Source organism: Chlorocebus sabaeus, chromosome 21 (genome assembly GCF_047675955.1).
Source record: "Chlorocebus sabaeus isolate Y175 chromosome 21, mChlSab1.0.hap1, whole genome shotgun sequence".
NCBI classification, from domain to species: Eukaryota; Metazoa; Chordata; class Mammalia; order Primates; family Cercopithecidae; genus Chlorocebus; species Chlorocebus sabaeus.
Genome location: NC_132924.1, coordinates 59,543,978 through 59,557,931, shown reverse-complemented (window position 1 = coordinate 59,557,931; position 13,954 = coordinate 59,543,978). Strand labels below are relative to the sequence as shown.

The window sequence follows — 13,954 nt, the reverse complement described above, 5'->3', positions numbered from 1 at the left end:
TATGTTGTGAATATTTTACAGAGTTGTCATTTGTCTTTTGACCTCATATATGGTATTTTTTTTGCTATATAAATTGTTTATTTTTTATATAGAAAAATCAAATGTTACTTTTATTGCTTGTAAATTTTGTGTTGTAATTAGAAAGTCTTTATATCAGTGTTAGAGAGACATTGATTCATGTTTTCTTCTAGTATAGTTTTATTTTTGACATTTAAATATCTTATTCATTTGGAGTTTATTCTTACGTATTCTTGAGGAATATGTCTAATTTTATCTTTTTCCAGCTAACTATACAGTTTTCTCAACACAATTTGTGAGGAAAAGACTATCTTCATCTAAGTGATGTGAGATGCCATCTTTATCATATACCAGATTTTTATATGAGACCAGATCTTTTTCTGTACTTTTTTATTGGTATCTCAGTAAATTTATAAATTTACTCAGGAAGAATTGACATCTTGATGATGTTGAGACATCCTAACCAAGAATAAGGGATTTCTTTCCATTTTTTCAAGTCTGTTTTTATGTCTCTTGGGAGTGTTTCATGGTTTTCTTCTTGGTTTTCAATCATTTCTCATTAAATTCCTAAAAATTCTCTCTTTTGTTATTATAAATGAGGGTTTCTCATTCAGTATCTCTTCTAAATGTTTATTTGTATACAAATGCCATTGGTTTGGGCATGTACATTTTATAACTTACTTCCTTGCTGAATTCTTTTATGGTTTGAATTAGTTTTATTATTGGTTCTCTAGGAATTTCCGGGCATATTTTTATGTCATTAGCAGATATAGTTTTATTTTTTCTTGTCCTATTCTTTTGCCTCTGTTTTCTGTAATCTAATTGCATTGGCTTGTACTTCTGAATCGTTGTTAAATACCAGCCCATCTGCTGTGAATCAAACAAAGAAATTATTGAATTAGCAAGTGTTCTCATAAATAGCAATGTAAACAGTTAAATAGTCATGGAGATAATGGGCATCATTTGTGTGTGTGTGTGTGTGTGTGTGTGTGTGAGACCACAGTGGTTGTGCCTTAGAGTTTTCTCATATTAAGGAAATACCTATTCATTCTTATTTCCTCATATGTTTTTGTTAGGAGTGGGTTTTGAATTTTCTTAAAGCCCACTTTGAGAAAATTTTTAAAATCAGCATCTATTGAGATAATCACTTGATTTTTCTTCTGAGACCTATTAATAGAGCAAATTATATTAATAGATTTTGTAAGATTAAGCCATTCTAGCATTCTTGGCATAAACCCCACGGTCTGTTTCCAGAGCTTAACTTCTTTATTTTAGTACTTCCTAGTTTAGTTTCAAAGATTTGATATACTTAACATGGAAGTGTAGTAAATCCTATAAGTTAGTATTTTTATTACTTGCCAAAACAATGTTTTGGTGAGTGAGTTTAGAGGGAGAGATCATTACGGGAAGAAAAAGCCTTTTGAAAGAGCAAGGACCACTACTAACTGTGATATCGTGAGCATCAACCATACCATGGCAATACTTGCCATAGCCTGTTTCTACTAGCTGTTTATCTTGGGGAGTTTACTTACACCAGAGTCTTCACCTTTCAATATTTCATCAGCATAAGTTGTAGTCAATTGATCACAAACTAAAGAAATGCTAGAAAATCTCAAATGATGGAGCAATTGCTGCATTATGACAAATGGGAAGCCTGCAAAATAAAATAAAATAAAATAAAATAAAATAAAATAAAATAAAATAAAATAAAATAAAAGGGCAGAATGGCAAGTTGGTTGTTTTTACAAAGGGAAACAAAATTCATGTACTTCCATTAGGGAGAGGATTTGAGTTCATATATTGTTTCATAACCTTGTTTATGTTAGAAGTTATTTTAAAATGTTATTGTCAGACATAGAGTATCTATTCCATATGATTTAAAAATCTTAGAGATTGTCAAAGATATTTACTTAATTTACACAAATGAAATGATAGAGTTGTAAATCCAACCTCCTTTTTGCACGTTGTGACTGAGGTCCAGGCTATGTAAAGCTGTATTTGCATGTTTAGGATCATGTCTTTCAAAAAATGCATTTGGGGATGTTTACACTGCTATTTTTGGGACCATTTGCTATTTCAGTAATTTCTTTATGGTTCTATAACTACAGATTGATTCACAGCTTATGGGCTGATATTCTTAATGTGTACAAAAAAGCAATGTTGAGATGGGAAGTATTTAAAAAATTTTTTTCTCATCATTGAGTTTTTTCTTTAGATAAGTCAGTTGAAGAAATTTTCTTAGTTATTTCTAATTTTTGAATATGTTTGATTAATAACATATTTTATTATAACTGTGTTAGAGTAAACATAATAAATTGAAAGTTGTCTCTTCTCATTTCCTTTAGCATGTTACACCAGACAGCTATATTCCATGCCTTGCAGACCTGTGCAAAGCACTGTGGGAAGTTATGCTCAGCTATTATAGGACTATGGAATGGCACGAAAAGCATGACAATGAGGATACTGCTTCAACTTCTGGTAGGAAAATATTTTTATTTTATTTTAAAAATTGAACTATAAATATCCCACATTACTGGAGTAAGAAGAAAGGAAAGGGGCAGGAATGCCTTTGGAATTTCAAGGATTACGGTGACCGTAGGCTAAATATTGGGCAAATAAAGTGATTCAGCTACTTCAAATGTTCTATTACCTTTAGAGAGTAACTGGGCCAAAGGACTTTTTAAGTGGCACGTAGTACCAGTTTACAGAAGTGTATGCTGATGGCTTTAGGACTGAATTTATAAATTTTTGTTGTTGTTAATATTATTAGTTGCAAACTAGATAAGACATTGGTCTGTCTAAATTTACTGTGAAATTAATGCTAGATGGTCAATATTAATCTATTTGGCCAATTTTCAAGTTGCAGTAATAAAGCTAGGTTCTAAGAATCAATAATTATATTGATGCTTTCCTTCTTGAAAATGAAGCAGGACTAGAATTTCATTTAAAAAATGATGTCTTAAAATATTAATCTTTGAATGGAAAATATAACTTTAAATGACTATGGTATAGTCAGCTAAATAATAAAGAACAAGTCTTTGAAAAATTATTGTACTTATTAATCATTCTATTTAAATTGCTTCATTTGTATAATTATATATTTTAAGTGATTATCCTTGAACAGTAGCTGAGATTAAATATTCAGAATACTTACAAAAACAGTAAATGATTTTATCAGCGTTTTGTTTAATATGGATGAAATAAATTATACTGCACATCTTTTTTTTTTTTGTATTACACACAATTTATTGTAGCTATTCAATCAAATTACTAACTTCCAGTTTCTTAGGTGCTTATTTTCTGTTGTTGGGTGAGTGAACAACACACCCAAATCTCACTGTTTGATTAAACATTTTGGTAATTTAGAAGGCATTAGTTTAATCTTTGTCTTGACTTACAAGAAGCTTGTAAATATAGAAAACAAAATAAGAGGAAAATTATACGAATGGATTTTTATCCATTTAGAAGTATTATTGGGGAGAGTAAAGGAAGGGAGAGAAAGAGGAGAAGGCAGAGAGAAGGATGGACACACAGCCAGGATTCCAGGTCAGACTATTTTTACCCAAAACTTGTACTCTTACCCTGTACTACCTCTGGGACCACGGGCTCTGCAGTCTGAGAGGTCTGGCTTCAAGTTTTCACTTCCGTTTACCAAAGGTGAGAACTTGAAGATACTGCTTATTTTTTCCACTCTTCAGTTTGCTCCTAAAAATGATCAGTTAAAAAGCAAAGCAAAACCAAACCAAACACTTAAAGAGTAGTAACACATGTACCCTGCAGGGTCGTTGTAGAGTTTGGACAGCATGTAAGGTACTTACATTGGTGGTGGTTAATATGATGAAAGGAAATGGATCAAGAGATAATATAATAATAGTGAAATACTTGGAGACTGTTAAGACATATTTGCTTTTCTAGTACATTATTCAAGGAGAAACCAAAGAAAAAGTTTGGAATAGAATTAACACATATTTTAGATATCAGAATTTAGGTGACTGTTATCTATTTATTCATCACGGTAAAGCTTGCTTTTTGCTTTAGGCCAATAGTTTATATTCATTGGAGTACTGAGTCAAACTTAAAACTCTATTTGATCCTTATTACTCAACCCTCTTTGCTAGAATTTCTTCCTAATATGTATGTTTTATGGATATCAAGTGCTCAAGCAGTCAGCTGGTAGTATCTAGAACTGTAAAAAGTTATTTGTTCACCTGAAATTAATCATATTATATTCCGGAATAAAATTGTAGAAATTAGTAAATTGAAAATTACTCTTCATGGAACTTCATAAAACTGAAGAGGACTCTAGACTTTATCTGCTGTATCTCTTTAATGACAATATTTGATATTGTTTGGTAACCTAATACTTTAATGTTCTAAGATAAAGCTCTAAAGCTCTAGTTCAGATGCACTGCTTTAGGCTGCTGGATCCCTAACAGCCATACCATGCGTGTAATAATAAGGCTTATGTTTTAGGAGTGCTCAGAGGCAAACTAGTCATGCATCTATGTATCTGAGGCCTGGCATTTCCAAGGACCTTTTACTAGTTATCAGTGGACACCTTCCCAACCTGAGACAAGATGATAACATACTCACTTAGTTGTTCTGCACAGGATATTCACACAAAAGCTTCATCTTTTTAATATAAATGTGTATGTGTATTTTTCAGTTGTCTTTAGGGGGAGATTGGAGGCAGATCACTGATCTTACCTATTAAACTAGACATTGTTAAATTATTTATCTGGAGCGGATAAAACTATTATTCATCATGAAAAATATAAAATATATGCATTATCAACTCACTGCTTGAGCTGTTAATGTAGACTGCCCTCTTAGCATGCATGTTAATTGATAATTTGGTTAATTGGTCCTGTAATGCCTTTCTCACAGCCTTTTACATGGTCTTACAGTAGACAGTATTAAGAACCTGGTCTTTGGGCCCACACTGACTCAGGTAGAATCCCAGCCTCAGTCACATATGATCTCAGTGGTCTTAGGTATAGTTAGCATTTCATAGTCTAAGTTTATTTATTTTACCAAATGGGTTTACTTCTAATACCTATTGTTTGACATTGTTTTGATTGTATAAATATCAAACATATTTTCTGTATCTTACATAGACTTATAATGTATGAGAGGCCAAATAGAAAATATTTGGAAAACAAACACAAATTGGATTAAATCTAAAAATATTTATGTCTTTTATTTTCAGAAGGGAGTAATATGATAGGTACTGAAGAAACTAATTTTGATCGTGGCTACATAAAAAAGAAATTAGAACATGGACTTACACGAATATGGCAGGTTTGGTTTTTTTAATATTATTTTTTTCACAGAAGCAATATAAATGTCATGTCAAAGTTGTTATAGAAATTCAGTTTTAAGTTTTCTATATGTGTATTCTTTGCAAATTTAATCATATGTTTCTGTTTGGAATTAGGCTATCATTTAATTTCTGTAATGTATTTGGTGATTGTATTTGCACTATAAGTGGCAGAAAAAAAAAGACTTTTAATTTGAAAATCTCCATTGGAAATTTTCATATATGCCTTGAGTACATTTTTTGTTTTAGAGGCCTAGAGAATTTCCACTATCGTAAAGAAATGTGTGTTTTCTCAGTGAGATGTTCTGTTTATTTTTATTTCATTTATCTGTGTTTTCTTAATTTTTTTTTTCTGTTAATTTTAGAAAAGGAGTAACTAAGTAGGTAGCATACTTAGGTCAGATTATAGCTCAGAATGAACAGTTTGTTTTTTTTTCTCAGTCAGTGATCTTTGTGCCTTGAGGGAATCTTACATGCTTATTGGCTGAATATATCTGGTTTTAGCCCATTTGGGCTCCTATAACAAAATATTCTAGACTGGATAGTTTATAAACACAGAAGTTTATTTCTCAGAATTCTAAAGGCTGGAAGTCAGAGAACAGGGTGGCAGCATTGTTGGAAGGGCCTGCTTCCTGGTTCATAGACATTGTCTTGCTGTATCCTCAAATAGTGGAAGGGATGAGGGAGCCCTCTGGGGTCCCTTCTATAGGGGAACTAATGCCATTAATGACGGCTCTACCTTCTTGATTTAATCACCTCACAAAGTCCCCACTTTCTAATATATTATCACCTTGGAGGTTAGAATTTCAGTATAGGAATTTTGGGTAGACACAAACATTCAGTCCGTAGCAGTATCTTATTAAGTTTTTCTTTGCAATTTAGTAGCTCAGTTGTTATAATCAGATAATTTGTTACTTCTTAGATCACAGTGTAATTTCTTTGAAGATAACTTACTCTTTTTGGACTTCTTTGAACCCTGGAAGACTATAGACCCTTTGGCCGTATTATGGTCTTTTAAATGTATTTTTGATTTTTCTAATGAGGCTGATCTTTATTTTGACTATCTTTTTTTTTTTCTTTATATTTATTTATTTACTATTTTTTGAGGCAAGGTCTCATGTTGTCACCCAGGCTGGAGTGTGGTGGCAGAATCATGGCCTAGTGCAGCCTCGACCTCTTGGGCTCCTCTGATCTTTCTGCCTCAGCCTCCTAAGTAGCTGGGACCACAGACATGTACCACCATGCCTAATTTTCTTAAATTATTATTTGTGGACATGGGGTCTTGTTATGTTGCCCAGACTGGTCTTGAACTCCTGGGCCCAAGTGATATTCCTGCCTTGGCCTCCCAAAGTGTTGGGATTATAGGCGTGAGCCACAATGCCCAGCTTGACCATCTTTTATAGGATGTGTTTTGAAAAAAATTGTTTAGGAAAACTTATTTTGAGAACGTAAATTTCTTCATGAATCAGTATTTATAATTTAGTGCTCTTCTATTTTTGATAATTTTGTATTGGATATGCTATTTGATTTTATACTTTAGTATTTGAAATTTATTTATGTAGTGGTTGTAAGAGGTTTGACATGTATTTTCTCATTTGACTGTATTAAACTCATATAACCATATTAAACATTTATTAAAATTAAATATTTAATGTATCATTGTGGATTTAGGCTGACTTTTTTCTGAATATTAATGCATAAAAAGAAAGGAAAATCTTATAGTTATTGAATATACACCCAGGGTCAGATATGATTTGTTTCTGACTTAGTCTCCCAGTAGGCCTTAATTGTACTTAGTTAAAATTTTACAATCTATGATAGAATTTCTGGTAATTCAATGTACTTGGAAATACTGACTTGGCACTTTATGTAGCTAGTTTCCATTCAGTTTGGCAACCTGATGGCATTCCTGATATAGGAAATGGGATTGTCTCTATTATCTCTCCCTTAAGGATGTTGGCTATTGGCCTAAATAGATACTCCTTAACAAATTAGGAATATATTCCTGTCTCATTTTAATCTGGAACTATAGAGTAAATGGTTCTGATAACTTATTTTCTGTATTTTGGGTTTGCTTGATTTTTTTTTTTTCTTTGTCTTACAGGATGTTCAGCTAAAAGTAAAAACCTACTTGCTTGGAACCGATTTGTCTATATTCAAATATGATGATTTCATCTTTGTTTTGGACATAATCAGCAGGTAGTGTTTAAGATCTTGTCTTATTCTTTAGTTTGAGTCATACAACCATGATAATCAAAGAAATCATGAACCTAGTGAGCTCTCATCTATAACTTCTTTATGGAAATGAAGATAATTTTTGCTGCTAAGTTTGTGAGTGTATTTAAATATTTCTGCCCTTTGGATGTTTGTAAACCTCTATGAATTTGTGGTCTTTAGAATTTTTTCACATATCCAAATTTTAGCGATTTTTTTTAGTCTTTGAAGAAAGAGAACCCGCACTTCTTTTTCTCTATAAGGATGTTGCTGAAATTTACTGAAACCTTTTTATCCAACTAGGTTGATGCAAGTTGGAGAAGAATTTTGTGGTAGCAAGTCTGAAGTTTTACAGGAATCTATTAGAAAACAAAGTGTCAATTATTTCAAGAATTACCATAGGTAAGAACTCTAATAAAATATGAATGGACTTATTTAGGTAATGAGAATACTTTTGTCTAATACTTAATCTTATAGCATTAATTGATTTTAAACAATTACTTTTGAATTTGAATGTGTTGTAGTTTTTTTAAGATGGCTAAGGATTTTTTTAACCAAAATATGATGAAATGTTCTCATTACATATTCATTGTACATTTTAAAATATTCTTTGTCTTGAGGGGCTTAAAATATTGAACTGATTTCTTTATGAGTAAAACATGATTATTAGATCAAAGTTCACAGAAAGAATCTGGCTACTGTTCCATTACCTGCATACATATGCATGTGCTTATAAGGAAGTTAAATCAGTGCTCAGTGAGGGGGTGCTTGAGAGTATCTATCTTTTAGAAGTAAGAAGGCTTCTACAGGAGAGGATGTGATATTCAGAATTTCGCTATAAAGTGACTAGGAATGATTTGGGTAGAGGAGGAAGGTGGGAAAGAATGTTCGTAATAGCGGTGTGATTATATGCTTACAGCAGCAGTAAATTGAAGGAAGGGAGAGCTAACATTAGATTTTTCTTCATATAAGCTAGACCCTAAGTTGTATCCCTTACATGTATTTTGTCCTTTGAGTTGAGTTTCATGTTACTTTTTATTCTGAACTTTTACTTTTTACAATTGAATTTAAGTTTTGATTTCCTTATTTGGTGCCAGAGAGAGTCATGATTTGAAATTCTGCTTTTGCTCCTTGTTCATAGTCAGCACCTACTCACAGTGATATATGCCGTGTCAAAAGAGAGATGACTGAACACCAAACCTTTGATTCATTATTAAATATATTTGAATACAAGTTGTCTGTGTTAATTGTAAACAAGTAAATTGTTTGAAAAAGATTTGAGTTGAACTATACCAAAGCAAAGCCTTTGAGTTTCACAACTGAGAGTGTTTAAAAATTTTTTAAAAACTTAATTGAATAAACCTCAGGGAAACGGTGGGAAGGGACCAACAGGAAACCCTAACACTGCGTTTATTTATAACTTCCTTGTCTGCTAAAACTTAAGCCCTGACTAAATGAAAAGTCTAGCCCTATATAGAAGGGGGAGCCCTGTATAGAAGGGGGAGGGGCCTGTTAATCATGGATAGGGAAATAAAATGGAAACACAAAGGAGCCAGAAGCCTCACTTTCCTTGCAGTATGAAGGCACACCAAATGTCTCTCTTCCCAGAGATTGCTTCATATCCAACATGACAACTGGGATCACTTTTGGTGTTCCCAGCGTCTAGGATGTGTGTACAATATAAAAACACTGATTTATTTAGTGGCTTCCATTCTGCATTCTGTTTTACTTATTATCAAACGGTGTCTGTCATCTGTAGCAACTAGCTAGGGGCATTTTGACCATAATGAAAATTCCTCACAGAGTTCACATTAATGAAATTAGAGAATACAGAAACGAATCACTTAAATCTTCCCCAAACACTCAACATTTTAAAGAACTTCTCTTAGAAACATTTGTGAAACTTATTTCTCATTGAAGTGGCTGTGCTATATTATTAGAAGTAAAGCTGGGTTGAGTAATAGTAGACTTGGGTTATTGTCCCATTTTTTGCTGCTTACCAACTGTCTGATATTGGCAAATCATTTAACCTCTCTGGCCTGTGATTCTATGAATTGTAAAATGAAGTGGCCAGATTAAAAGGTCTCCATAAGTGTTGCCTAGACATCTTGACCCGTTTTCTTGCAGTATTGTATATTGTAAAAATTGGGGCAGGTTAAACAGCAAAGATTTAATTATTACTTAGTATTCTTCTTTTTCCCTAGTATTTAAACAGAAGTTTAAGGTAGTCTAGTTTCTGTCCTGTCTGTAGTCATTTTTGCTCTGACAGTTGCATCGGGAAAATTACGGTGGAAGTCATTTCGTAAAGTTGGTGCAAACCATCAGTGTGTTCTAAGGTACATTTATTTCTTTACAAAACAAGGTAAACTTGACACGAACTTTAGAAATGATGCTAGTGTCCATACATTGAATTGACTAAAGTCATTACATTAGCCAGTGATAAATATAAATCTGCAAAATCCCAATTTAATATTCCCTTTGCCAATCATACTAAATAAATACTGAAAAACTATATGGAACATGGTGAAATATAGATGAAGTGTGTTCTTACTTTGCTAATAGAAGAGTTTAAATGTGCATACAGTTTGTTTCATGGTCCTCTGCTGCCAAATAGAGCTCTTGAGGATGAAGAAATTCTTGAACCAAATTATTCTGACTTTGAGTCCATTTAAGCTATTGGTTTGAAGTTACAGGGATAATAAAAAGATAAAAATAGGAGCAGTTTCTTTTTGGTGGAGCATCTACTTATGAAATGTATTAATGTTAGTTGTGGTAGTCGTATAAAAGTTTGCATTCCACTATCTTTTTCTAGGATAAAACTGTATGAACATATGAGGGAACACAGCCTCTATTATTGTTTCTACTTCTCAAAAGTATAAGTTTTATTTCCTCCCATTTTTAAAAATATTCAGATACTAAGTTTATATACACCCAAAGAACACTATTCTGTCAGATGTTGGAGAATTTCTAAAAGCATAAATATTCTAATTTAAACATTAATGACATAAAAATTATAGAGCAATGTATAGTTGTCAAAATATTCTATTTAATAAGTACATTTTATTTTGTAATTACTGTAGTAATCAAAGCTTATAAAATGTTTTCAAGGATCCTAAAGTTGCATTGACTGGTGTTAGAAGATAGAAGTCACCTATCTTTTTAGAAGAAAATACAGCAAAGTAGATGAAATAAACAAATTCCTTATAAAGCCAGACTTAATGAGCTCACAAAACAAAATATAGAAAATATGAATAGTCCGATGTCTTTTGAAGAAATTATATCTGGGCTTCAAAACATTTCCATAAAGAAATCTCCAGGCCTGCTGATGTCACTGGTAAATTCTACCAAACCTTAAAGGAGAAAACAATACCAACACAATTCTTTCATAAAATAGAGAAAGAGGGAATGTTTTATAACTTATTTTATGAGGCCAGCATAGCGTTGATACCAAAGCATAACAAGAGCACATTAAAAAAAGAAAATGACAGACAAGTATCTCATAAGAACATAGATGCAACATCCTAAACAAAATATTGGCAAATTTAATTCAGTGATACCTAAAAAGGTTAAATGCTGTGAACAGGTAGGATTTATTATAGGAGAGCGTGAGTTGGCTAAACATTAAATAAATTAAGAAATTTAATTTACCAATTGACAGAATACAGGAAAATATCATAGTTATTATTTTAATAGACGGAGAAAATAATTTTGATAAAAATTCTACCCCAGTTCATGATTTTGAGAAATTGTGTTTTTGTGTAATTTTAACTTTCTTTCTAATTATGTTCTCATATTTAAAGTGTGCCCTTTGTTAACAGCTTATCAAGTTTGGTCTCATTTTGTTGTTGTTGATGTTGTTTTACTAACTGAGAAAAATATATATATAATATAAAAAGTAAAAATATATATGATCGATCCAAAAAATGCAGAAAGAGAAAATTTCTTTAAAATATTTAACATTTTTAGATATCAAACAGCAATATGATAGGTTTAAACCTATTAATAATTATGTCAATAAATACATTAAATGTAAATGGAAAAATGGTTATATGAAAACATAACAGTTGTCAGACAAGATTTTAAAACAACATTAGGGGCCAGGTGCAGTGGCTCACGCCTGTAATCCCAGCACTTTGGGAGGCCAAGGCGAATGGATCACGAGGTCAAGAGTTCAAGACCAGCCTGGCCAAGATGGTGAAACTCGGTCTGTACTAGAAATACAAAAAAATTAGCTGGGCATGGTGGCAGGTGCCTGTAATCCCAGCTACTCTGGAGGCCGAGGCAGGAGAATCGTGTGAATCTGTGCGGCAGAGGTTGCAGTGAGCCAAGATCACGCTACTGCACTCCAGCCTGGGCAACAGAATGAGACTGTCTCGGAAAAAAATAAAAATACATTCTTGTAATGGTTACCACCAACATTTCAATATGCACTTATGTTCTACTGTAGTCTACCTTAGGTGGTATACTTCCGGAATAATGCAGGAACCAACTTTGTAACTGCGTTTACCTTCTCTTACCTTTTTGGTGTTTTGTCATATACTTTTACTTCATATGTTATTTTGTATACATTTTATATGCCTAGGGTTGACTGCACTTCTTCAATCTGGGTTGTACCTTTTATCACTGTATTAGTTTTAAATTACTGTAATAAATACCACAAACCTGTCTGGAAGAGACAGGAAGCAGATTATCCCCTAGGGCCTCCAGAGAGTGGAGCTCTGCTAATACCTTGATTTCAACCCACTGATACTGATTTTCAGGCTCTGGCCTCTAGAACTGTGAGAGAATAAATTTCTGCTTGTTTAAGTCACCTAGTTTGTGGTAATTTGTTACAGCAGCCACAGGAAACTAATACAGAGTAGAACTACTGGGTCCTGCGGTAACTCTCTCTGTTTAACATTTTGAGGAACTGAATCACACTTTTTTCCAAAGTCATGATACATTTTACGTTCCTACTAATACTGTATGAGGGTTCCAATTTCTCCAAAACCTTGTCACCACCTGTTGTTTTCTGTCTCTGATTATGGCTGTCCTAGTAGGCATGAAGTGGTATCTTATTATGTTTTGGGTTTTCATTTCCCTGATAACTAATGATGTTTAGCAGCTTTTAAGGTGCTCATTGGCCTTTTGTATATCTTCTTTACAGAAATATTTGTTCAAAGCTTTCGTCCATTTTTAATTGGGGTATCTGTTTTTTATTGTTGAGTTGTCAAGTTTTGTACATTTAGTTCTTACCTTAGGACTGTGATCCACTTGAGGTAATTTTTGTATGTGGTATGAGCTATGAGCACAATCACTTTTGGGAATTCTTGGCCATTATGTCTTCAAATATTGCTTTTGCTTATTCTCTGTCCTTTCCATCCAATTGCCTGCATAATAAATGTTTTGACTCTCTCACATATCTCTTATGATCTTTTGTTTCTTCCTTTGTTTTTTTCAAATTTTTGCTTCAGTTTAGATATTTTCTATTGATCTTTGAGTTCATGAATGCCATCTTCAGCCACCCCTAGACTGCTGTTTTACTTATCCAATCAGTTTTTAATTGGAAGTGTATTTTTCAGTTCTTGAATGTCTATTTGATTCTTTTATTGTTTCTTTTTCTTATTGCAGTTATTTGAAATTCTCTTTTCTATCCATTTTATACATTTTTTATATTTTATTTAACTTATAATAATTATCTTAAAGTCCTTGTCTGTTAACTCTAGTATTTGGAGCAATTCCTGATTTTTACAGATTCATGTATTTATTGTCTCTTTATTTTGAACCTGTGGATTTAAAAAAATCTAGATTTCATTTTTAGCATGGTACTAACAACTTGTGGTAGAAAGAGGAAGAACAGGGCAGGCACTGGCCCTTTTGTCAACTGAAAATAAGGTTTGTTTTTCTGGGACTGCCTATATCATGTGCTGATTACTCAGGATAGACAGTAAGAACAATAGCATTAAAGAAAGAAGAGATCAGTATGGCATAAGTGATTAGTGGAATGTCAAATATATATGTGTCTTACCTGCTCACGTAATTTGTAAATGCTTTGTAGAGACAGGCACTGAGCTAAATGTTTTCAGAAAGTGATAATTATCTTGCTATTGTAGCTTTACTAGGTATGATTCAGATCTGTGCTGTTTAACATAACGTGTTAGTATTTATGATCTCATATAATCTGTAGATTTTTCTTTATGTTTTAGCATCGATATATGATCAGCTAAGGATATTTATGTGAGTTAGAGACAAGCTTTTAATTTAGTCCCCTAATAAAACTGTCATTTCCTATGCATTACTTTTGCAATATAGTAAAAATATTTAGTTTAGTAACATTTGAGAGAGTTTTTCTGTCAAGGATGATAAGATACTAACTAACAAAAGTAAACATTTCTGTCTACTGTATTAATCCCAATGGGTTCT

The 13,954-nt window shown here is 32.6% G+C and overlaps 1 protein-coding gene across 2 annotated transcripts in view; it reads left to right on the top strand.

Moving 5' to 3' along the window:
• VPS50 (VPS50 subunit of EARP/GARPII complex) overlaps nt 1–13,954 on the top strand; it is a 119,637-nt gene that overhangs the window by 58,035 nt on the left and 47,648 nt on the right. For both annotated transcript variants that reach the window (XM_007982147.3, XM_007982145.3), the window contains exons 13-16: nt 2,364–2,496; nt 5,228–5,319; nt 7,443–7,537; nt 7,856–7,954. In XM_007982147.3, coding sequence (XP_007980338.1) covers nt 2,364–2,496; nt 5,228–5,319; nt 7,443–7,537; nt 7,856–7,954 — 419 coding nt within the window. The remainder of the gene's footprint in view (nt 1–2,363; nt 2,497–5,227; nt 5,320–7,442; nt 7,538–7,855; nt 7,955–13,954) is intronic.